The sequence below is a fragment of the Protopterus annectens genome, chromosome 12.part0, assembly GCF_019279795.1.
Source record: "Protopterus annectens isolate FY-2018-M chromosome 12.part0, PAN1.0, whole genome shotgun sequence".
Taxonomy (NCBI): Eukaryota; Metazoa; Chordata; order Ceratodontiformes; family Protopteridae; genus Protopterus; species Protopterus annectens.
Window position 1 is genome coordinate 814,113,361 of NC_056746.1, and position 27,173 is coordinate 814,140,533.

The 27,173-nt window shown below is 40.1% G+C and overlaps 1 protein-coding gene across 1 annotated transcript in view; it reads right to left on the reverse strand.

Moving 5' to 3' along the window:
• LOC122816815 (zinc finger protein 2 homolog) overlaps positions 1-27,173 on the reverse strand; it is a 258,703-nt gene that overhangs the window by 56,942 nt on the left and 174,588 nt on the right. Inside the window, exon 3 of the mRNA XM_044089857.1 lies at positions 15,607-15,729. Coding sequence (XP_043945792.1) covers positions 15,607-15,729 — 123 coding nt within the window. The remainder of the gene's footprint in view (positions 1-15,606; positions 15,730-27,173) is intronic.

The following is a 27,173-nucleotide window of genomic DNA, read 5'->3' on the forward strand; positions in this document are numbered from 1 at the left end:
ATCTAATTAATGTCCTCTGCAACCTTTTCCTTTCCAGTTTCTAAATTGATCAAATCAGTGTATTTCCTCATCCCATCACCACACTAATCTTGATCATTCTTACTTTACATTTTCTCCACTTATTCCATGTATGACACCTTTTAGTCCAACGCAATACTGTAGAAAAGAATGTATCTTTAAGAAGCATTTCCAGATGTAGGCACGTGCATGGAAATAGTGAGCACATGCAGGCAGCAGTGCCATTTTGAAAGAATAGCCAGAGTATTAACATGTATGAGCAGGGGAGTCAGTCTGATTATTTATGTTTATGTTACAAAGCCTCATTCCTGATGTATTTATGTGTAATAAAGCTGTTTGAACTGAACCCACAAACGCTTGTCTGTTTTATCCTGACCATATGAGTGACATGGTGCCAGAACAAGGACTGAGAGAGCAACTTCTTCAAGCCATGTACAGAGTTGATGGTGAAGGCAGATCGAGCTGGTTAAGTGAAAAGGAGCTCAGACAAACAAAGATCAGAAATGAATCTAAGGTAACCAAAAGTTGCACCAATGATTTATTTTGCAAAGAGAATGAAATAGAGCATATGTTAGGCACAAAACATATTAGTAATTAAATGAGTACCACAAAACACATTATTAATCAAACAAGTACATTATTACTTAAACAAAATGTTTGAAACCACGATATATATATATTTATATATATGTATATATATATATATATATATATATAATTTTTTTTTTTTCTTAAGGGGAAAAGCTATGTGAAAAATGGCCCAGAATTGATTGGTCTTGGGCAGATGTTTGCTTGCACTGTGATTGTAATGTATCTAGAAAAGAGAGAATATTATTGAAGACCACTCCTTTGATATGTTGTTAATTAAAACAAAGTAATTAAGTCTTGACACTAGCATGCATTATTACTGGTAATGCTATATGCCTTTTAAGAAATTGTAGATACTCCTGATGTATGTAGACAGCAAATTAAAAAGCAGTGTGGACAACTGGAAGATCTGGAGCATTTCTCCCCGGGCCTCCGCTGAAAACAGGCTCTGTGGAACCTAGTCGGACTTTCCCGGTCAACAAATGATAAATAAAATAAATAAATAAAATTTGAGAAAACTAGCAAAAATATTCATATGGGGCTCAGAATTACCTCTGATTTGCATAATGAGCATGTTTAAAGTAAAACAAGCACAAGTATTATTACAATGCAATTATTTCAAAGAGTTTGCTGCATGCAAAGTATAGTTTATATTGCTAAGTGCAGTCAAAGTACAGCCATTTTGAAAAGTTTCTTGTGCTGTGTACATTTATTCGCAGAGTGCCACCATTTCAAGTGTTCCTTACACTGTGCAGAGTTATTTTGCAGAAGTACAGCCATTTTGAAGAATTTCTGTGCTGTACACAATTTATTTGCAAAATGCATTCATTTCAAAGTGTTTCTTACTACGAGCTTTTTCTGCTATGTGCAGTTTATACACAAAGTACAGTCATTTCGAAGTATTTCTTACACTGATGAGTGGTTTCACAAAGTACAGTGATTTTAAAGTATTCTTATGCTACGGAGAATTATTTGGCAAACTGCAGTTATTTCAATGAATCCGTTGTGCTTCTGGGCATAATTACATATTCTGGCATAAAGTTTTGACATATTTATGTATGTATGTTCATACATAATTCCAAGCACCTTCACTACTGTGTGTTGATGTGGCAGAAGCATTTCGCACACCCAATCCACTTGTGTTTGATCATAATCCAGCAGAGAATTGGAGAGTATTTGAGCAAGAATATATTTTATATAAGCAGCTTTTTCTGACAAAGATGCACGTATAAGGTCATTCATTTTTCTTAACTTAGCTGGGTTAGAAGCCATTGAAAGAGAGCGTTGATTTGTGTATGCACCAGATGTATATGCAGGAGATGGGTAAAACTACCATACTGTGGTACCGTCTGAATCAAGGGAAGACCCTGAGTGCTTGAAACGTAAATTTAGAGAAAAGTGAAACCCAGGGACAAATTTTACATCAGACAGGCACTTATTTTATACAAGACACCAAAAGCCAGGTGAAGCTTTTGCAGCTTATATCACTGACTTGAGAAATAAGGCTAAAATGTGCAGATTTGGTGATTTGAAAAATGAGTTAACAAAGGACAGGCTTGTGTGTGGTGTTAATAATGCTGCAGTGAGAAAGATCTTGCTTCATGACAGTGATTTAACATTAAGCAAGGCCATAGAGATTTGTCAAATCTATGAGCTCACAGAAAGGCACACAAGTATGCTTACAAGTGATAAGATCATGGTTTCAACAGCCTCTAGAGCAAATGTAGAGAGCATGCAGCACGTGGCAAGCAGGCAGGCCTAAGCACATGGCAGCTGCAGACCCTGCAGGTTCCTCTGGGAAACCGCATAACTTTCTAGCAAGTTCTAAGACTAGCTCAGCAAAATGGACATGCATTTGGACAGTGCAGTACAAGGGTGAGTCAGCAAAATGCAAATCAGGTCTTATTGTTAACTGTTGTAATTGTGGAGCCAACCACGAGTCTAGCAGAGAGACGCGCTTAGCATTTGGTCAGCAATGACACAAGTGTAGAAAATGGAACCACTTTCAAAAGTTTTGTAAATCAAACAAACCTCATTCAGTTATTAAGAAAGTTCACTCAAAAATGCAGGTTAATCATACAGAAAGCTGCAACCTCACTTTCTATGTAGATGATGTGTCAGTGGTCGGTGAAAAGGTTAATGCAGTAGACTTACTGGCAAAGAACAAAGTATTTTGTACTGTCCTGATCAATGGTAAACCCACAGAGCTCAAAGTGGGCACTGGTTCAAAGTGTAATGTAATGTTAGCAGAACCATTTGCTAAAGTGAGAGCTGGTGAGCAACTTAATTTGGTTAACTGTGCAAAGCTTGTGCTTATGGAGGTGAGGAGATTCAAACCAAAGGCTTATTAGTGCTTTCATGCTGTTTGGCTAGGAAAGGTTACAGCTTGCAATTTTATGTGGTTAGAAGACCTGTGCAGTCATTATTAGGTCTTAGAGACAGTTTAAGAATGAAACTGCTTTCTTTTACCAAAGAAGTACATCATGCAAACACATGTCCCAGTTCTAGCTTTACTGGTGTTATTTTCTCAGAGTATGCGGATGTTTTCGATGACATTGCTAGGCAAACTTCCAGTTGTGTACTCCATGAAAGTAGACCCAGACGTCAGTCCAGTGGTCAGACCAGCAAGGAGAGTTCCAATAGCTATGCAGTACAAAGTCAAGGTCCAGTTAAGACAAAATGGTGCAGCAGGGTGTGATTTGTCCAGTCACAGAACCAACATAGTGGGTGTATTCTATGGTAGCTGCTCATAAGAAAAATTCAGATGAAATCAGAATATGCATTAATCCAAGAGACATGAACAAGGCATTAAAGAGACCTCATCATCCTATGCGTACAGTCAAGGAGATTGCCACCCTCATGCTAAATGCCATGGTGTTTTGTGTCTTGGATGCAAAGAGATAATTTTGGCAAGTAATGCTTGATCGCAGATTGTTACTACTGACTACATTCAGTACCCCATTTGGCAGACACAGATTCCTCAGGATGCCTTTTGGAATAAATTCTGCCAGTGAAGTCTTTCAACATGCAATGGAGCAAATTTTGTCAGGCTACCTGTGTGTTATAATAGTTGATAATTTACTAGTTGGAGGCAATGGTGAAGCAGAGCATGACAGAAACCTCAGGAAGGTTCTGGATAGAGCATGAGAAGTGAACTTAAAGCTTAATCCTCTGAAGTGTAAGTTCAGACTAGCGAAAGGTACCTATGTAGGCCATTTATTTACCAGTACAGGCTTACGACCAGACCCTTCCAAGAGAGCAGCCATTCTTGAAATGCCAGCTTAACACACTGTCCAAGCTTTGCATTGCTTTTTTGGTTGTTTTTGTTGTGTCTTTCGGCTTTTCCCAGTTAGGGGTCGCCACAGCGGAACCCCGGTCCGCTAATGATTGGCAGTAGATTTTTACGTGCCGAGTTGCCAGCCCTGACACACAACCATCAACAAAGGTACGCCCATTCATGCATGTCTCCACGCAGAAGACGCTCTAAATGACAATCGAACCGGACAGAGTCTTACTGTGAGGCGACAACGCTACCGCAGCACCACCACCGCAGGTCACATTGTTTTCTTGGTATGGTTAACTATTTGGGCACATTTACCTCTGACTTTAGTGAATTATGAGTACCATTAAGACAGCTGACATGCAAAAATATTGCCTGGTCATGGTTAGAACAACATCAGAGAGCATTTGATAACCTCAAACAGCAAATTGCCATCCTCCCTTTATTAAGGTACTATGATGTCCACAAACCAGTAGTTCTTTCCTGTGATGCTTCTAAGTTAAGTCTTGGTGCAGTTATTCTTCAAGAGGGCAGGCCTGTTGCCTATGCATCTAGAACTCTTACCCAAACTGAGATACAGTATGCTCAAATTGAGAAGGAACTTTTAGCTGTTGTATTCGCATATTTGAAGTTCCATGATTATATTTATGGCTGAGCTATCCAAGTAGAAACTAATCACCAACCTCTAGTCACTATTTTAAAGAAGCCTTTGCATTCAGCTCCAGCAAGACTACAAAGAATGATGTTCAGATTACAAAACTACAATTTCAAAATGGTCTATACAAAAGGTAAACTTCTTTATCTGGCCAATACCTTATCCAGATCATCCAGAAATACCACGGAACAGCTTGATAAAAAGAATTTTGACTTTGATGTCATGGGAGTGTATATTTTTCTACAACAAGACTTCATGGGCTGAGAGATTATACAAAGACTGATCCAGTTTTGCAAAAGCTCAACCACGTCATCAATGTAGGATGGCCGTCAAAGCAATCTTGTGAACCGCCAGAAGTGCAACCTTATTTTCCATACAGAGATGAGATGTTAATGGAAGATGGTATAATTTTCAAAGGTCCCAAAGTTATTGCTCCTACTGCCTTACAACATGAGTACATTCAGATTCTGCATCATGGCCACCCAGGTTCCAACTCTAGCAAAAGAAGGGCGAGAGGACTAGCATTTTGGCCTTCTCTATCAAAAGACACTGATAAAGTGCTTTCTTCTTGTCAGTATGTAATAGTACTAAACCGCATTTGCAAAAAGAGCCACTTCAGCTAAACCACATTCCTGAACTACCTTGGTCAACAGTAGCCACCGACATATTTGAGTGGAACAAACAGCATTACTTAGTGTTGGCAGACTCTTATTCGAACTGGTTTGAAATCGATTTGCTACCTAACCTAATGTCCAGTGCTGTTATTAAGATGAAACAATTTCTCAGTCTATGGTAGTCCACACAAAGTTATTTCTGACAATGGTACCCAGCTTACCAGTCAACTGTTTCAGACATTTGCAAAAGAGTGGGACTTTATCAATGTTACAAGTAGTCCTGAATACTCACAATCAAATGGCCTTGCTGAACATAAGGTACAGAGTGCAAAGCAATTACTAGACAGGTCAAAGCGTGACAATACTGATATATTCTTGAATTTACTTAATCTCGGAAATATACCCCATGACAACCTACTTGGCTCACCTGCTCAGACACTTTTATCTAGGCAAACCTGAACAACCTTGCCTATCAGTTCTAGTTTGTTGGTGCCGGCCATTTTGAGCATTTGTTTTTTAGGTATGGAAGTCTGTCCTGGAGAATGCTGTACTTGTTTCTTTGTCTTTAGAGCTGCTTTAGTCTTTGGCTTTGAAGCTGAAGATGGCTTTACATATAACTGTGTTGGTCTGAAAACACCCTCAGAAGCCGATGCCTGCACAGCGGCTCTGGACCCATCTGAGGGAATAGTTTCCAAGGATCCAGTACCTTGAGTTTCCAGAGGCCCAGTTGGCTCCACGTGGGAGTCGGAAGCGGCCTGTGGCTCTGAAATAGCAGGTGTCAGGGGCTGCAAAAGCAGCTCACTGAGAACCGGTGAACCAACGACTAGCTTAGCGGAAGCCTCATCATCGGTTTTGGACCTTGGATGCCTGTCCTTGTCTTTATCCTTGCGTTTTTTAGAAACTCTGGTCGTCGGTGTTCCAATGACATTGTATAATTGAATCTTCGGCCGAAGTAATGAAAGGCAAAATCGTACCAACGCTTAATAGTGCGTTGGTTAAATCTAGCACAAAACCGACAACAAGCAATGTTGTGGTCAGGGCCTAGGCAAGGAATACAGTAACAGTGAAAATCCTTATGAGGTATTTGCTTCCCACAAGAAATACAATTGTTAACTTTTTCTGACATCAGTCTGGAGCAAGAAAAAAGTTTCCCCAATGGGGTACTTGGCTTTAATGAAGACTTTGGATCTGAAACTCGATTTCGAAAATCTCAGGAGTCGGCCAACCAGCACTTGCGAACTGCTTTTGCTTCGGGCACCGCGCGGCAAGAAAGACTGAAGAAAATGGCATTGGCTGCATCATTTATACCCCTGGCGCTCTGATGTCAGGGAAGAGGTGACAGCAACCAACGCCGGACCAGGACTTTGGAATTCAGGCCGACTGCGGGTAGCCTGCTAGCAGGATAACCCAAGTGTAATGACTGCAACACTGAAACACGATGAACATTGTAAGGTACAGAGTGCAAAGCAATTACTAGACAGGTCAAAGCGTGACAATACTGATATATTCTTGAATTTACTTAATCTCGGAAATATACCCCATAACAACCTATTTGGCTCACCTGCTCAGACACTTTTATCTAGGCAAACCTGAACAACCTTGCCTATCAGTTCTAGTTTGTTGGTGCCTAATGCTAAAAACAACAGAGCAATCAAAGCCCAACTTTTTTAAAAAGCATTCTTCTCAGAAGTCCAGCTATGATAAAATGAGCAGATTTATTTGTCCGTTGAAAAAGGGAGAGACAGTAAAGATGCAAACAGAGAAAGGCTTTGATCAAATCGGTCAAGTGTGAGGTAGATGTACCGAGCCAAGATCCTACTTGGTATCTGAGGGTACAGAATACAGGAGAAACCGTAGGCATCTTCTTCCTGTATCAGAAATGATACTGCAGCATTGTACCTGTGATACAGACATCTCAGGGCAACCCTGACAATGTTCATACCAAAGAACATGTCTCAGTATCCATTTCCATTCCTCATGATGTCCCAGATGTCCCCAAAGTTGAACATTCCTTGAAGACAGTAAAGTTGAACATTCCTTGAAGACAGTAAAGTTGAACATTCCTTGAAGACAGCCCCCATTGCTAAATCCAATTCTGATTTTTATGTTACATGATTAGGTCGTACTTCTAGACCTAGTATAAAATACACAGCAACCCAGACATGAATGTTTTATATGTGTCTGATTTGTATGATTGCATGTCCTACAATTAGTTCTGATAATTGTATGTCAAAAGACCATGTCTGTATATGTGCATGTCATTGAATACTGCTATTTGATGTATGAGCTATTTCTCAAAGAGGGAGGATGTAGAACAGAACATGTGTATGTATCTTTAAGAAGCATTTCCATATGTAAGCATGTGCATATGTGCAGGCAGCAGTGCCATTTTGAGAAAACAGCCAGAGTGTTAACATGTAAGAATGTGGTAGTCAGTCTGTGTATAAGTTTATTTAAGTTTAAGTTAACAAAGCATCATTCCTGATGTGTAATAAAGCTGCTTGAACTGAACCCACAAATGTTTGTCTGTTTTACCCTGACTGGACGAACAACAAATACCTTAGTGTCTTTCTCTGTGCACCACCCAAATCATATACATCCCTAGCATCCTCAGAAACTTAGCAGCACCATTCTGTATGTTTTACTTGTTTTCCCTACATAAAAAGCTTCACAGAAACCTACCACTAGATAAGCAGCTAGGCAAAAACATAGGATATAAAATGTTTAATATATAGCTGCCCATCAGAGTTGTCTGTTATAGAATGTTTGTTTTTAATGCACTGATATATTAAAAACATTTAGAATGTGATGTGCATAGGACGTAGAGTGTTGTTACAATTATATATACTCCAAGTTTACTTGCATATTGCAAACATATCTTTAACCTTTACATCACATCTTTAAGTAACATATGGATGTTCTGAAATAATGTGACTCAACCTATGCTCAAAAGACACAATGTTCCACTTGGTATTCAGTATATGGGACAAATGTGCACCATTACTGCTGGCTGTCAATATTTTGAACTTTGGAATATCAGAAATCAGAAATTCAAATGAAAAATACTACAAGTCAGAATGCTTTAAAATTCAAAGTGTTAATTATAAATACAGACTATCGGTGTTTAACGCGTGTGGTCTAAGTAAAGGCTGGGTGTCTACAGTGTGGTAGTACTGTCTACAGTTTTCTGTGGCAGCATTGTTTATGGTTATGTATAGAACACAAAACAATAATTTTACTGTTGAAACATAGGGATGTGTTATTCTTTTAAGCAGAACAGCTCTGTATTTGAACGTGGAGTTTTTCCCTTGTGTCCACTGTAATGTGACAACACGTTAGTAAGGGGTGATGCAGGGGGCAAAGGCTTAATTTATATTATAGCTGACAAACATCATTTCTGGAATCTGTTAGATCTTTTGTTTAGATTTCAGAATTTTTTAATTCTACCTTGTTAAATTTCCACATATTGTAAGTTGCTCATTACTACTGAAATTTATAATACATATACCCATCAACACAAAATCTATAATATACTATTCTGAGCTACTTCTAAGGATATATAATGATAGGTATTCAGTCTTGCATATAGATTTGAACAACTAGCTGGGTATGTCTTGCTCCTTTATAAAAATTTACCTTAAAGCTCCTCATACCTCAGGAGATGACAGACTTGGAACAAATTCATCTGACATGCAGAAGTTGGTATTTGTCACTGTTAATATTAATACTAAGTGGTATTCCATTCATATCTCTTCTTACAATATCATCAGACTTGAGAAACAGTACAGTCAAATAGTTAATATTGTATTTGTAACAAGTAGCTGTAAACTTAAGACCAAAATAGTTAGAATGCAGATCAGTAACTAACAAGGTCATGCACAACAGCATGGCAAATGAGCCACATTTTCCAAGTCAAGAAGATAACCTTCATTGTATATCTGCATATAACAAGCAAGAAATGACCTGTGAATCAAAAGGAGTTCCCTGGAGTTCCCTCTCCATCCTAACATTCCAAACGCCTTCTTAACCTCCATGAACATATTCTGATCACAACTAAATATGTGGTCTACAGGAATGGCTAGGTCACTCAACAACACTGCTCAGTTAGGTAGCTGGCTGTTGCAGTAGTATGCTCAAAGCACAGACTACCACACTTCTTTATACTGAACAAGAGTAACACACCATCTAGAAACCCTCACAGTGCTGCTACACCTGCTACTTTACAAACATAAGCATATTTTAATTACTTCTATGTGGTCACTCACTTGTAACTTTGAATAGAATACATCAAGCAGCAAAGATGCCAACACCAAGCTCTGCAGCATTCCACTGGTCATTAGGTACTGTACTGTGTCTGAGAGAATATCCCCACTCTAAGCCCCCCCCCCCCCCGGGTGATGGATTAACTAGTTTTTAATCCAGTTATCTGTCCAACAAATAAATTAGAACTACTTTAGTTTATCTGCTACAACAATGTCAGAAGCCTTTATTATATCCAGATATACTTTGTGAATTGCCAGTCATAATCAAGGACAATAACTTGTTTACAAAATCCTTCAATTTAGAAAACTTGACCTTCTATTCATGAATCTGTATTTATCTTGATCTAGGAATGAGAGGTCTCCAATGTCTTTCATACAGGTCCATGAATATCCATTTACTTTACGATGTACATTAAACTTGATGGATCATTAATTATGTGGATCTGATATATCCCTCCCCACGTTTATGAATAGGAATCACATCTGCTTGTTGACATAGCTCTGGTTCATACCCATCTTTTAGTAATATGCCATGTAATATTATATGAGGTCTGGCAATGAAACAGTTTAATTTTTATAGAACTGGAAGTTATTTATTCATTTATTTGCATTTGTTAATGGGAATGGTTCAACAATGCAGACAAACCCTTTTCAGTAGAGTACCAGGGAAAAAAGCTCCATGTTACACTACAGTTACATAGAAATGATATTGGTAGATAGAAAAAGCAAAACAAAATAAAACTACAATGTGCTGGTAACATTAGTTTAGATTATTAACAACAACCTATAATAGAGGACAGAAAGGTTTTGCATATTGCTGATACCATTTACTGGTAATATCTAAAAGACTTAATACTAAATAATGATGGAACATTTTAAAAAATAAGAATATCCACAATGTTCCATAATTATTCAGTAAAAAATAATATACATTATGTACAACAAGTGAGAGAGATCCCAGTGAAGACAAGACTCTGGTGTTGCATTGGTATACTGCAATTTAGACAGAATATTAAGCAGAGTTAAGGATGTTAATCCTCATACAGCAAGTGTTCTTGGTTTTATTCAAGGCTTTTACAACATCTTCTGCCATAAAAGGTGTTTTACCTCTGAATTCTAATTTGATATCCATACATACATAAATATATATGCTGTGTGTGCGTATATATATATATATATATATATATATATATATATATATATATATATATATATATATATATATATAGCTATAATTTTGATAACTCTCAGAGACTAAACTGGATACGTCTTTATAGACACAATCTATTAAGTTGTCTTTTATCATCAATTATCGAATGCCAAAATTAAACAAATTTGGAAACTGTGTTCCTCAGTTTATTTCCGATACATTTATAAGCCTTTTTAGATCTTGCTCTTCTTTAAGTTACTTTTAGTCCTTGCTGATGTGTATTTCAAATAGGCTACAGTGCCTTCATTTTATAGTAAAATTTATTAATTTTACAGTTTCACAAAACTGATCTAGTTTTGAATTTCCAGATGTATATATGGTGAACTGGAACTGATAGAAAAATGCATTCAGTGACTACAACATAGAATTAATTACCTGACGGGCTCTTTTTGTATTTGTACTAAAAGACAAGCTACTGTGTGAAGGTGTGTGCCAAAATACAATGTAGATGCAACTGCTTCACAGCATATTCAAAGACCACAAAGATGTGACTAGTCAGAGGTCCCTACACAAGTGGGTTATTTACCTTCCAAGGATACAATCTGAAGTTTTTGTAAAGGAATCTTGAGGCAATATGAAATATGGGGGACACACCAAGATGTGGACAACTAAATCAAATATCATTGGTCAATCTGGACACAGGTGGGCTGGTCTAACTGAATATCTATTATTAGTAGGACATTACTCAAAAATGTGACCTAGCCAACAACGTTCTCTCCCTCTTATTATTCTCTCTGGTAGACTTCAAACAGATGACTGTTCAGACTGGAGCACTACAACATCATAAACCTGGAGAAAATTCTTCATGGAACAGTTTGAAATCACCTAAATTCAGTGAAGTAAAGCCTGCACTGAGGAACAGTATAAGCAATCTTTATATAATTTTGCCTGATTTCCAATACATATCTCTCAAATGTCTACATTTTTACAGAATGACCAGCTTTTTGCCTCACATTTTTAGTCTGTTCCTCGTATAATTTGCATTTTTGGCAAATCAATGAGGACTAAAGTTATTAAATAATGACAAGACATTTAATTATCTAAAAAATTTTACTATAGCAACTTCCTAAGTTCATAAAATCAATATTTAAAATCTCTCCCTGATTTTGGGCGTATGTACCTCCTTATTTTTGGCTTTGTCCAGATTTCTTGTACTAACAGATTGAGATGTATTCCAAGTGCTGCCTGAATTACAAGTTATGGAGTCAAGACCGCCAAAGTCCTGCTTTAGCTAGAGATAACTTGAGGGCTGAGATAGAATACAGATAGACTGTAGACAGAGTATAGATAAGAGTGTAGACAGATTTCTCTGAAGCTGGCTGTCCCATATAACACATCAAGGAACAGTGCAGACCAGCTGCAAACTATGTGGCTTATTTGGACATTGCAAGAACTGTGCAAAGCCAAGGAAGCAATGCTCTCTTGATATTCATCCTTAAACTGAAGTCTTGTCACCCAGGCATAACTGCCTAGTGCATAAATAATTTCATCATAAATGCTATTTGGGAAATTCTCAAATGCACATTTGTTACTGACTGTGACATTTATTTAGACCAAGACTAAATAAAACAGTTTTGTGGTCAGACTCTACAGCAGAAGTAACAGTCCCAGGGGATGGAAAGGAAGACACTACATGAAGAAGCACAATGTTTAAGACATCATTCCAAGTGCTGTCTTTCTTATTAATTTTGTACAGATTACATTTGTTAAGAACTCTTAAGAACACTGGCTCACACCCAAATCATACCTCTCAACCATACCAAATTCCTTGGTATTTACCGGTTTTGAGATCAAAATAGGGGGTGCCATGAATTCCCGAGTGGCCTCTTCAATTCCTGAATTTCCTGTTTTTTTTTTTTTTTTTTTTTTTTTGCTGACATCATCACATCCAGGGGCATGTGCGATGACATCAGCTTCATGAGCAGACTGCCAGCCTGTCAGAATTTGGCTGAGGGCTCAAGGGGTATGTGTCGGGTGTGTACTGCTCTGCCTGTCTTTATCTTTGTTCTGTAAGTCTGCATTTCAGCAAGCAATGTGTTTCAGACAGTGCAGTGACTTGAGTTGCAACTCAAGTTAACTTTCAGCAGCCACATGACTGAAGAGACTAGGTTTAGAGACTGAGAGACTGATTGATTCAGTCAAGTAACGTGGTAGGGTCTGGGCTCTGGGACGATTGAGAGCAGCTGCCTTGCCTGTACTGTGCGGGTCTATATTACGTGATCGAACGTTAAAGTGCTTGAACACCCAAATGCTGACACGAAATGTTGAACCGTTGAAACTGCAAAAGGCCATTTATGCAAATTATTTCCCTGTGAAACAATTTGCTTGGCCATAGGAAACAAAACAAACCTTTAAACACTTATCAAGTGGGGGGCTTCATCCCCCCCACATCCCCTTAACTAAATATACCAACTCCGAGATCACTCTACATTGGGGAAAAAGAAAAATGACCAATGATGGGCAAGTGAATTTGAAAATATTTGCATAAATGGCCATTCGCGATTGTCAGAGTTCGACATTTACGTGTCGACGTTTGTGTGTTGATCACCTAAATGTTCGATCACGTACAACAGACTCTATTGTGCTACACTAGTACAATAGTGCTTTTTTGTTTTAATTTAAATTAAAATTTTGTGCAAACTGCAAGGAGGATTCCAAGGAACCGGAAGGCAAGCCAAAGCTGTTCATTTTTACTTCAGCTTTGACAGTGTAGCAAGCAGCAGTTGTGGACTGGTCTTCTCCTCTGAAGAAACTATAAGGAAATTTATCACCACCAGTTCTTCCCCCGGCTCCTCCTGATAAAAAAAAAAAAAAAAAAAAAAGAAAGCTTGTGCAATAAATGTTCTGTTTTGGTGCTTGTGCATATGTGATACTGAGGGGATGGCTCGCTGGGGGAAATGTTTCATTTTGATGCTAAGTGTGTGTGTGTGTGTGTGTGTGTGTGTGTGTGTGTGTGTGTGTGTGTGTATATTTCTCTCCCTCTCTGTGTGATTTTTTTGTGTTGAAAGTATAAAGCAGTTACAGCTACAGTGACAATTTAAATGCTAAATTTAGCCATAGCATATACAGCACATATAGCTGTTAAATGAACACTCTGTAGTTTGGTACGTCGGACTCGTATGTTACATTTCAATCAGTATTTTTTTTAACATAACAAAATTTGCTATACATTAATGCAAATGACATTTTTAAGTCAAATTGTTTGGATAGTAAGAATAGATGCAGGGCCCCATGGTGTGTGCTGAAAGGTCCATTTGGTGCTGTCAGTGTAGACAATGCAAAATTCTGTGTTTGCTTCATATCTTATTTATTTGCTTTGCCTATGCTGTCTCAGATTTGTGCTTTAATTTCCTATAGTGTGAATCACCTTTTTGTTTCCTCATCTGCCTCCTGACTGGCAGCCTGCCAGATGAGATTTTCGCTTTGTGTTCTCTGAGAATCCTGTTTTAACTGGCTGCAACTATCTGTGAAGTACTCATTGCAGATAGATGTATTCTGTTAGAAACTGGTCCACTGTGGTGGTGGTGGGAGGACAAATCAAAAACAGACACAGTGTTGTTTACATCAGAGGTGATAAATACATGTGTCAAGCAGTTCAACAGACAGCAGGATTTCTGTTCTGAATGGTAACTCATTGCTGAAACATTTTTTTACAGACAGAGTAGGTAAAAGAGGCCAGACACTTCTGGTCATACAGTCAGTTTCAGTAACGAACAGTTATGTAGTTTGACTGCTAAAAAGACTAAGGAATTGTATGTATTACTCAGAAGATAACCTTTTGTATTGGATGAAATCTTTGTATGATTACAGGTTAATGCTAGCAGCAGCAGACACTTACGTAGCCACTAGTCTCCTGCATGTCAGAAACAACCTTATGTAAAAGCAGTCACACATGTTAACACCTGTGTGTAATGCTGACTGTACTAACACTAATTCCTACTAATGTAGCATATGCACCTGTGTAGGAAGATCTGATATAATCATGGCAAATCAGGGGAAAGTCTGGAAAGTAGCTACTGAAATGCAACAGCAATCAGTAACTAGTAAATGTATTTGTGGGGGTTTATGAGTGAATGTGTTACTGTTGTCATACATAACTGTCATTAAACACTGCTTGTACATACTTGGAGAGTAAACATTGTTGTTCTTCTGCTTATTTTTGTGTTTCATGATATTTTGGTTGTTCTTCAGTTTGTGTTTGAAAGTTGTTATCTCACAATTCCATTGGGGTGGGTAGGGCTACATAATTATGCATACGAATTTTATGTTAATCAGCATACAGATTTGTACTATTTTTCACGGGCCTTTGTCCAGATTTTTAATGTTTCCAGGATGAGAGGTATGAACCAAATCCATCTGGTGCTTGTGGCTGCAGCACTTCAGACCTCCACTGGAGACAAGAGAACAAGTCAATGCAGCCCCCCACTACTCACACCCCATTCGTTCTGCAGCCATGTAGTCTTCAATGGTTAGATGCCAACTAGCAATGAAGAACTAGACAGCTTCCATGTTCACCTGAAGTGGTGTACTTTCTTTATTCATTGCAGCTCAACCCTACTGTATGCTGATATCATCAAGAGGCTAATTCTGTCATTAGATACAGCTTCTGGGATGTCCCTGCCCCTGGATCTAGGACAGTGATGCCTCCACCCACGTGCATTAACTCTGTCTTCACTCCTAGCTCTCATCTTTCTACAACAGTAGCAGCATACTCCGCCAAGATAGATACCCATTAAGTGCCTCTGCAGCCTCCCATGACAGACACCCAACCTCCCACCTGCACCATCAAGTCCCCAAACCACTAGTCACTCAATCTCATCTGGGCTGTAGTCTGCTCCACGGGTGCATATTATTTGGTATGGAGATAATTGGTGTTTAGTCGTTTTTTTTTTTTTTTTTTTTTTTTCTCTTCTTGCTTTACACCATTTCAGAAATAAACTGTAATGGCAAGTCAGTTCATCAGCCATACATTTACTTACAGTTTTGGTGGACTTTTGGAAGGTCATTATAATCTACTATTATATTTTTTTCCATAACGTCACATGAAAGTCCATCAGGCTTCTCAATCAGCAGCAAAAGCTGTTCCATTGGAATGTTATACCCTGTATAATAAAGAAACACACATTGCATAATTAATTTTAGACAAAGGAATTGATTAAATCAAGTCAGTCATTGTTCTTCTACACATTCAAAAGGATAATGTTAAAAGCCAAAAACAAATCATTAATTCAGAAACCGATTAAGAAATCAAAATTTCAACTGTTTGAATTAAAAACTAAATAATAAAGAATCCATTCAAAGAAAATAGATTTACAATCATATTGTCTCCCCATTAATATTGATGAAACACAGACAATGATACCCACCACTCCATAAGTAAACTGCAAATAGGAGAAGTAATTTACACAAAGTCTTCATTTCAGTTAAGAAAAAAAATCTTATGTTGCTCATTCTACATTGTTCTGATGAATGTATTAACAAACTGAGGAGATGTGCTGTGCTGTCTTGGAACTATGGTCTAACAGATGAACCATCAATTGCCAGAACAAAGCCATCTACTTGCTAAAAGAAATCTGGGGTCATGGTACATTGCCTAGATGGGGTGATAAGTATGGTATTACTACACTGACCCAGTAGCCAAATGTCACCCTTTGATGCAATGGATGTGTATGGACTGGTACATATTTGGTGTGAACCTACTTCAAAGAAAGATGGTAGCAACAAAATGATTGGGCCTGTTGTCTGTTCTGCTAACAGATGGATAGTGCACCCTTTGATAACAATTGTGGAATATATCTTCAGGAGATTCACATTCCTCATATGAAGAGAAAATGTGTTCCACTTTTTATGACAGTTTCTGTCTGGAAAGTTAGTCAGGCACATTTATGTCCACATAGATCATCTGTTCATATGTGTCCCAGTTTTGTGGTTGGGGCACTTTTTTTTTTTTTTTTGACTGGCCCAGTCTTTCCTCCACCTACACCCAAATTGGCTCATTCAATACCCTCTAATGGACTGGAACGGAGTCCCAGGTGAGGTCACAAAGTCCATCATCCCAGAATGCACCAGGCCCCTGGGTGGACAAACGTCCCTTGTCCCATTTGCTCCCTGCTGTTCAGCTCAACCTTTTCCCCTGTTAGTAGTAGAGCTTGGGTCATTCACTACCTGGGGTGAGGACTGAAAGGATCATTCGTTCCTCAAGTCATACCCACCAGCCCTATCTCTACTCGGGAAGTATTAGGTGGTAGGAAAGGGTCAGATGGACCTCCCCCTCCGGGAACTGTTAAACTTCTCAGCAGCTCTCTCAAGCTCCACAGTTGCTACCTACCTCAAGGAAGCATGCCTGCTATCACACACACAAACAAATGATAGTCCCCTGGCTTGACATGTGCGTAGCTCCAATCTGAAGCATGCCTTCAATAGTCCAGGCCCATGTTCCATGACTGCAATGCCTTGTGCTCCCCACTGAGTTTCACCCAAGTAAAAAGCACTCTGGTTCTCTCCAACCAGTCATCTCCAGCTTCTGTACAGTTAACTGAAAATAGATCATCTACATCATAGGCAGGGCTTCATCCTCCTGTGCCATGGTGGGGCACACTCATGGAAGTTTCTTCCTGGTTGGGATTTCTAGACTTTTAATTAATTTAAAATAAGGTTTTACAGGCAAAGTACAGTTGTGTACACTTACCATAAATGTAGATGTTCGAGTGTATTCACTGTTGCAGTCATTACATTTGGGTTATCTGCCTGCAGGTAGCCCTCAGTTGGTCTGAATACCAGAGTCTTGGGATTTTTGTGTCGGATGCTGTTGCTTCTTGCATGACGTCAGATCGTCAGGGGTATAAAACATGCAGCCGACGCCATTACATCAGTATTTCTTGCCCCAGATGCCAGGAGCCCCCAAAATAGGAAGTAATTACATGGTATGGGACACCCCCAGCAAAAAGCAAATACACATGATATAATATATGCCAAACAAAAAAGATAGGTAGAAGTAAAGAGAAGTCAGGGGGCTGTTGAGAGGGTAACCAGGACTGCAACAGTGAATACACTTGAACATCTACATTTATGGTAAGTGTACACAACTGTACTTTGTTCTTCATGTTTCACTGTTGCAGTCATCACATTTGGGTTGAGGTAGTCAAGAAGCATTAGGGCTGGCAACCTGTAAGACTGCTGTGGCAAATCCAGCTCTGGATTTAGAAAGGATAGGTAAGTGGTAATGCTTGGTGAAAGTGTGTACAGAGCTCCAGGTTGCAGCTTCCTGGATGTCCCTGGTAGGGACTCCCCTGAGAAAAGCTGTAGAGGTTGATGTAGCCCTAGTGGAATGTGTTTTGATCCCCTGTGGGGTAGGTTTCCCATGGTGTTTGTAGCAGAAATGGATGCAGTGTGCTATCCATTTAGAAATGGTTTGCTTTGAAATGGCTTTGCCCTCTGCCCCTGCAGCAAAGCTGACAAGCAGCTGGTCAGATTTTCTGAAAGGCTTAGTCCTGTCCAGATAGAATTCTAAGCTGCCTGAGCACGGCCAGGGAGTGCAGGATCCTTTCCCCTTTATTCTGAGGATTAGGGAAAAAAGTTGGAAAATGAATGGATTGGTGTAAAGCCACACTAGATACCACCTTGGGCATAAATGATGGTTATTCCTTAGGAAAATCCAAACACTTTAAAGATCAGAAGCCACCAGGTGAGATAGAAGGAAGGTTTCTTTATTTCATATCACAACGCTCGTTCTGGTACCTCGGCAATTCACCTTCATGGAACAATTATCATCAGGCTGTATCTTCCTTTTAAATGCTTCTCAATTAAATCAATTAATTCATTAAACTTTTGATTATAATTCCTAACATTAAATACAAATATCAAATGTGCATTCCAAATGTTAAACACACACATTTTTTTCATATAAATAATTACTTATTACTACTGAAACCATAAATTAACACTACAAGTAGCAAAATACCAAATGCATTAAATATGTCATATATATATTACCTATTTTAAATGGACATTCAAATCTTTTTACAACATTAAATACATAAATGTTCAAAATTTCATAATGCAAGCACACTCTCTAAATTCATTCCCCTGGGGTGTAAAGTGTGGTAACCCAGAATCATTTTGTGTTCTAATCTACAAAGTGCACTCTTGAAGTTATCTGCATATAACCCTGTCCGCGTGGAAGATGATGAAGGGTTCCACGGCCATAAGGGCCTGCAATTCAGACACTCTTCTTGCAGAAGTGATGGCTAGAAGTAAAGCTGTTTTCCATGAGGGGAATTTTAACTCTGCTGTAGCAGCAGGTTCAAAGTGTGGAAGCGTGAGCTTTTCCAATACAAAGTTAAGGTCCCAGCCTGGAGTGGGAGCTCTCCTGGGGGGTCTTAAATTTTTGGCTCCTCTCAGGAACTGTTTGACCAGAGGATGAGAGAAGAGGGATGGCTCAGTATTATAATGAGTTGAGATGGCAGAGGCATCTTAACTGAAAAGAAGGATAGGCCTTTGTGGAGCATTTCTGTTAAATAATCTAGTATGTGAGGTAAGATGGGCACAGATGTGTTCATTCCCTGAGACTGGCTCCAGGAACAGTATTTTTTCCACTTTTCTGAATAGGATTTTCTAGTACTAGGCCTCCTTGCCTCCAGAATGACATCTGGCACCTGCTTACTGAGGGTTGCTGGTGATGAGTTCAGGGGATGAGCCAGGGTGCTAGGTTCAGGGTCTGTAGCTGAGGGTGCAAACTCTGGCCCTCCTGCTGGGACAGCAGGGAAGGGGTCTGAGGCAGATGCCATGATGGCACTACTGTCAGACTGCACAAAAGAGGGTACCAGTGCTGGCGTGGCCAGTCTGGTACAATCAGGATTGTCCTTGGCTTGTCCTGCTTGATCTTTAGTAAAACCTTCGAGAGGAAGGGCAGAGGGGGGAAGGCATAGATTGAGAAGCTTTGCCAGGTAAAGGACAGGGCATCCACTTTCCAAGCTTGGCTGTGGGGAGTTCTGGTGCAATACATGCTCATTTGATATTTCTGAGGGGAAGCAAAGAGGTCCACTTATGGTGCCCCCCACCTGTTCCCTAAAAGCTTGAATATTTTGGGTACCAGTTTCCACTTGTGTGGGTCCATGAGATTTCTGCTCAAGTCATCTGCCATTAAATTTAGTTTGCCTGGCAGGACCTGAGCTTGCAGGTGCACTTGGTTGCTCAAGGCTGTGTTCCACAGAGTCATGACTAATCTGCAGAGTGGGTAGGAATGGGTTCCCCCTGCTTCTTTATGTACCACAACTGTGGTGTGGTCTGTCTTTACCAATAGTTGTCCTGGAAGAATAAGGCCATTGGAGGCTGTCAGAGCATTCTGTACAGCTAACATTTCTTTTTGATTGATATGCAGGTGTATTTGGTTTGGGCTCCATTTGCCTTGAATGCGTTGTCTTACCATGTGAGCCCCCCATGCATAGTCCAATGTGTCTATTGTTAGGGTTTGGGAGGCAGGGGGTTGAGTGAAAGGGAGTCCCTTCCTGTGGTAGCAGGCCTCTTCCCACTAAAGGAACTCTGTCCTTAGGCAAGGAATGATAGGAATCATTGTTTCCAGGTCCTGAGAATGTTGACACCAGAAACTTTTTAAGTACCACTGAAGTTTCCTCATATGCAGTCTTGCATATGGAATTAGTAGAATGCAAGAGGCCATGAACCCTAGGGCTTGCAGTATTTTTCTTGCAGATAGCTGGGTTTTAGTGGCCTGTAGATTGAAGTAGTTTGTCAAATAAATTTGTTTTTTCTGGAGTGAGGAATGCCATCTGGGAAGTTGTGTGTTCAAGCTTGCTCCCAGGAATACAATCTTTTGGCTGGGTACCAGATGTGATTTATTTTCGTTTTGGTGTATCCCAGTAAAGTTAGAAGCCTCTTTACAAACGTCAGGTGCTGTAGTAGCAATTCCTGACTGTCCGCCTGAATCAGGCAATCGTCCAAGTATGGGTAAATTTGACTTGTTCGCTGCCTGCAATATGCAATGGCTGGAGCTTGGCATTTTGTTAATACCCTGGGTGCAGTAGATAAGCCAAAGGAAAGTGCAGAGAACTGATGGTGCATAGAGCCTACTCTGAAACATAGGTATTTCCTGCAAGATTCCCTTATGGGGATGTGCAGATAAGCTTCTTTTAAGTCTAGGGTTACTAGCCAGGAGTCCTTGACTAGCACAGGAAGCAGCTATTGGAGAGTAAGCATTTTGAATTTTGGAACCACCAGAAAGGTGTTGAGAATAGACAGATCCAGGATAGGATGCCAAGAGTTTTCTTTTCTGGGTACCAGAAACAGTCTGGAATAAAAGCCTTGTGCCCTTTGTTCTGCTGGGACAGGCTGAATAGCCTTGATACTGAAAAGAGAAAGTACTTGCTTTTGGGCCTCTGCCCACTGGTTTGGGGGAGGTCTGGCCATCCGCTTGGGGTTGGGAGTGAGTGGAAGTGGAATCTCTATCCCTGCGAAACAATGTTTAAGACCCATCTGTCCTGGGTAATGTACTCCCCAGTTTTTGGCATGCAGGGCAAGTTTCCCTCCTAAAGGTGCAAGTACTTGGGCAAGGCTTGGAAGAGTTAAGGATAAGTCAATGTGAGATTTTACCATAGGATGGCAGCTTACTACTCCCTGTTTTGGAGGTGGGAGCACTCCATTGCTTAGATCTGTGCATACCCTGACACTGCAGTCTTGGTGGTCTGCTGCCCTGGGTTTGGACTGAGAAGGTCTGGGAGGGACTGGAAAAGAACAGTTTTTAGAAGGCCAATGCCTATTGAGTCTAGGTAGCTGTATTTGTAAGAAATCTTTAAGTTTGCATAGATTTAGCTTTCTCCTCCATCCTTTTGAGGACGACTTCTGCTTTACTGCCAATGGTTTAATGGCGCATCTAGTAATTTTGCTTTGGCATGGTCCGGCAAGGTTTGTTCCTTAAGCCAAGCATGCCTTCTAAGAACAGACCCAGTGACAGCAGCCCTGCAAGATGCTTCTAAGGCATCAAAACCACATTGCAAAGTATGTTTACCAACTTGGTTAGCAGAATGCATTAACTCTTGTAAATCTTTATGTTCTGCACAATCAGGAATCAACATCATTTTCTGTTTACTTAGTTCCATAATATATTGCTGATACTTTAACATATGAAACTGGCAATTTAAAGCCCTGATGGCAAGAGTAGCCGAGGTGTATACCTTCTTACCCCATCTGTCTAAAGCCTTAGAATCTCTGTCCGAAGGGGTAGGATTTTTGGCCGTTGTAGCCTTAATGCCTTTAGGTCCCTGGGAAATGGTCTCTGGATCTGCAACAGGATTCTTAAAGAGGAATTTGTGGGAGTCAGGTACTTTATAGTACCTGTCAGGTTTCCTGGGAGCTGGAGGCAAAGTATCAGGGGTGAGGCTGGATTCCAGGAAGACATCATCTACAATTTCCAGAACAGGAGGGATAGCTAAAGGCCTGTGCTGAAGCAAGTTTAAAAATTCCGAGTCTCTTTTTGGACTGTATTCCTGGCTTTCCCAGTAGAAATTCTCTCTAGGGGTATGCAGGGTTTCACCAAAAGAAAAATCTTCTGGTGGGGAAGCAGAGGGAATTGAATCCTCTGCATCAGAATCCTCATAGGTAGATATGGGTATGTCCTGGTAATCAGAAGGGTCAGAGTTATCAGACTCCTGATCTGAAGAATCAGAAGGAAAATAAGTTATTGGTCTTTTTGAGGGGGAGGGCTGTCTTCCCCTAATTAAAGTAATAAGGTCTTCAGCTACTCTAAGCATTTGTTTTTGTGGCATTTGGGCCTGATAATGCGTTTTGGTTGTCTGTTTCCTAGGCGTAGTGCAAACTCTAGGCCTGAGAAATTTGGTATTTTTGGTTTGAAACAAAGTCGTCGGTTTAATATGAAAACCAGAAGGCCTGAATACACCCACAGAAGCCGGTGCCTGCACAGCGATTCCGGACCCATCCAAGGTAGAGACATCCGCAGGTTCCCTAGTCGAAGAAGCATCTCGCGGCATACAGGACTCCGGATGGGTCTCAGTAGAGGCCTGAGAATCTGTAGAAGCAGGTATCAGGGGCTGCGAAAGCATCTCACTGAGCACAGGCAGACTGGCGACTAGCTTAACGGTAGCATCGTCAGCAGTTTTGCACCTACGCAGTCTGTCTCTGTCTTCATCCTTACGTTTTTTCAGAGCCATTTCAGAATACGGAGATTGAGAAAGTACAGTTGTGTACACTTATCATAAATGTAGATGTTCGAGTGTGTTCACTGTTGCAGTCATCACATTTGGGGTTATCTGCTTGCAGTAGCCCTCAGTCGGCCTGATTAACAAAGTCTTGGGTTCTGCGTCGGTTGCTGTCTCTTCTTCCGTGACCTCTGGTAGTCAGGGGTATAAAACATGCAGCTAACGCCATTACATCAGTTTTTCTTGCCCCAGATGTCAGGTTCCCCCTTAATGGGAAGCAATAATATAATATAATACATATATATATATATATATATATATATATATATATATATATATATATACACATACAAGGATATACCTCCAAAAAAAGCAAATACACCAAAAAGCTTTTAAGCATAGTAAAGGAGAGACGAGGTATTGCCAAAAAAAGGTCAGGGGGCTGGAGGGAGGGTAACCAGGACTGCAACAATGAATACACTTGAACATCTACATTTATGGTAAGTGTACACAACTGCACTATGTTCTTCGTGTTTCACTGTTGCAGTCATCACATTTGGGTAGATTCCCAAAGGTAAGGATGGGAGGAGGAATTTAGATAGCATTAGGACCAGCTATAAGGCCCTGCAAGATTGCAGTGGCAAAGCCAGCTCTGGAGCCACACTGTATACCACCTTGGCATGAAGGAGGGATTGGTTCTGAGGGACACCCTGTCCGCATGAAAGATGATGAAAGTCTCCACTGCCATAAGGGCCTGTAATTCAGATACCCTTCTTGCTGAAGTGATTGCTAAAAGGAAGACCGTTTTCCAAGAAAGGAATTTTAAATCTGCACTAGCAGCTGACTCGAAAGGAAGAAGAGTGAGTTTCTCCAACACAAAGTTAAGGTCCCACGTAGGGGTTGGGGCTCTCCTGGGTGGTCTTAAATATTTGGTCCCTCTGAGGAACTGCTTGAGCAGTGGATGAGAGAAGAGGGGAGGTTCTGTGTTATAATGAGATGAAATGGCTGAGGCGTGAATTTTGATGGAGGAAAAAGAAAGGCCCTTGTGAAGCATCTCAGTTAAGTATTGTAGAATCTGAGGTAAGTTGGGCCCTGGAGTCTCTATCAGAAGGAGTAGGATTTTTGGCAGTAGTAGCTTTAAAGCCCTTGGGTCCCAGTGAAATGGTCTCAGGATCCGCAGTAGGAGTTTTAAAAAGGAACTTGTGAGAGTCAGGAACCCTGTAATATCTATCAGGTTTTCTGAGAGCAGGAGGTAAAGAGTCAGGGGTCAAGCTAGATTCCGAAAAGGCATCATCAACAATGTCTAGTACAGGAGAGATAGCTAAAGGCCTGTGCTGGAGCAGGAGTAAGAAATCCCTAAGCCTCTTTTTAGAATCAGAGAAATCCTGACTTTCCCAATGAAAATGCTCCCTAACAGTATGCAGGGTTTCACAAAAAGAGAAATCCTCTGGGGGGGGGGGGGGGGGGGCAGAGGAAATAGAGTCCTCAGCATCAGAATCCTCCTAGGTAGATAAGGGTAAATCCTGGTCATCAGGGGAAACAGAAATTTCAGAATCCTGGTCAGAAGTATCATAAGCAAACTCAGTCCTAGATCTCTTAGAGGGGGAAGGTTGGCTTCCTCTGATTAAAGTAATAAGGTCTTCAGCCATTCTTATCATTTGTTTTTTAGGCATAGAGGCCTGACCGTGCAGTCTGGGCATCGGTTTTCTAGGGATGGTTCGAGTTTTAGGCCTTGAAGAAGAAGAAGATGGCGTTGGTTTAATATGCAAGTCAGAAGCCCTGAATACACCCTCAGAAGCCATTGCCTGCACAGCAGCTCTGTACCCATCCAAGGTAGAGTCATCCACAGGTTCCACAGTATAAGCATCTTGCAGCATACCGGACTCCGAATGGGTCTCAGTAGAGGCCTGTGAATCTGAAGTAGCGGGTATCAGGGGCTGCGAAAGTGTCTCACTGAGTACCGCGAACTGGCTTAGGAGAAGCGCCGTCGGCAGCTTTGGACCTAGGCGGCCTGTCTCTGTCTTTATCTTTGCATTTTTTTCAGAATGTTGGTAGTCTGATGGCTTTCCAAAGACATATCTGGATAATTGAACCGAGCACCAAAATATTTAGAAGCAAAAATATACCGACAACAGATAGTTTGTTGTTTAAATAAGGCACAAAACCGACAGCGAGGTACATCATGGTCAGGGCCTAGGCAAGGAATACAGTACGAATGAAAATCTTTATTTCCACAAGAAATGCAATTATTCACTTTTACTGACATCAGATTAGAGCAAGAAAAAGTTTCCCCAATGGGGTACTTAGCTTTTAGTTGAAGACTTTGTTTCTGAAACTCGAAAACGAAAATTTCAGGAGTCGGCCGACCGGCACTTGCAAACTGCTTCTGCTTCGGGCACCGCACGGCAAGAAAGACTGATGTAATGGCATTGGCTGCATGTTTTATACCCCTGATGACCTGACGTCATTGAAGAAGCAACAGCATCAGACGCAGAAATCCCAGGCCGACTGAGGGCTACCTGCAGGCAGATAACCCAAATGTGATGACTGCAACAGTGAAACATGAAGAACATCTGTCTAGATATGTATACAGCAAAAAAAGAACATTTATAAATAATTGTGGGCTATGAAGAGTCTAAATGATGTCATGGATATTAATGATTTTTCTACACTGGTTAACTATTTATACATCCATCTGTTGACCAATGCTTTTTCTAACAGGCCATCAGTTAATGTAAGAATCAGTTACCCATTATTTGCTCTCTATATAGCACAGCAGTGTGGAATTTCACATTTAAATTGCTGGGGAGGAATTTAATCTTCAGACACAGCAGTCAGCTGCTCTGTATGAAGCTGCAACACACAGGTACAGAGAGACAAAGGTTTAAATGGCAGATAAAGCCCTCCTAGCTAACAAGATCATTCTTATTTATTACATCTGTTAGTTGGGTTCTGTCTCATTCTGTTTTATTTCTTATTGTAGTAAGTGTGACATTAACATATTTTTCATGAAATACATGACTAGACATTTATCAAATACATTTTTGAATTCCCTCAACATCTGGCCTAATAATGACTGCATGAAAGCTGTTCCATATATCCACATTGCTCTTGGTGAAACTTACTTCCTCACTTTCCCAATGAACATGCAAGCTTCTATCTCAAAATGACGTGTTTTCTTCGTGAAAAGTTCCTTTTGTGAAAGACAGCAGAGCAGACTCACTGGATAGGATCTGCAGTACTTCAGAACACTTCTATGATGTTCTCTTCCTTCTTTCCTAAACATTTTATTCCTTTCAAAATTCTCAAGCAAGATCAGTGTCCCATTACGTTTGTGTTCGTATTGCTTCCATTTTTGCTATATACTTATCTTCCTTGTTTTTAGATTCCCAGATACTTTCATCTGCATTTCATTACAGTGAACCAGTTTCACGTGTGCCATCTTCCCTCTGTTTGCTGTGTTGCCTTCTTCCTTTTTCTTTCTTTGTATATCATTCTTTCTACAGATATTTGTGTCATCCACAAAAAACAACTTTTTTGTTTGAATGCCTCCTGCAACATGAAATAAAAGGACTTTAAAAAGGACTGGAATCAATCCTGAACCAATAGTTTTTCTGAGAGAAAACCTCTGCCCGAAAGGTAGGCTTTACTCTACTTTATTATCCTATTTTACGTCACTTAATTTATTAACATGGTAATGGATATCACAGACATTTCTCAGGCAAGTCTCAAGCAGAAATGCAAAGATTACATTGACATGTTAATACAAAGACAGAAACTAACAGAGGATTATGATCGTTTCACCGATCATAATCCGGTTAGCATGTGTTTGAGACATGGATGCCAAGAAATCCACCTTGAGAGCGATGGTTAACATCCATGTCGATAACAACTAATAAGGGGTTCACTAAAATCAGAAGAGCGCATCACCACAATATGTCCACGGTGAATCCACAAGCAACGTCTAAAATATGATCAAACCTTTTAATAAGTAGCACAAAATCATAAAACACAACTTAAAAACATGAAAGAAACCCTGTGAGCGGATAAGCGCTTTTCAGCTTCTAAGCCTTCTTCAGATCCGTTGTTAATCAGGGTTTCCTAGTATAAAAAGTAATAATATCCAATCAGGGTTCCTTCCACGTAGTAATATTCGTTACATCTGCTAAATCACGCAGCTCCATTCTTAACCTTCTGGCCAATCAGGTTATCCAATAGTTCACACACTTCCAAGAGCCAGATGACATGATACAGAGATCGTGTTTGAGAGAAAGAATTTTTTCATTAATAGAGGAACTCTTCAGTTCTTCATAGTCTAATAAAAATAAAAATACCATGTAGTTATAAGCTCAATGGGAAATAACTTCTCCTTGCATATC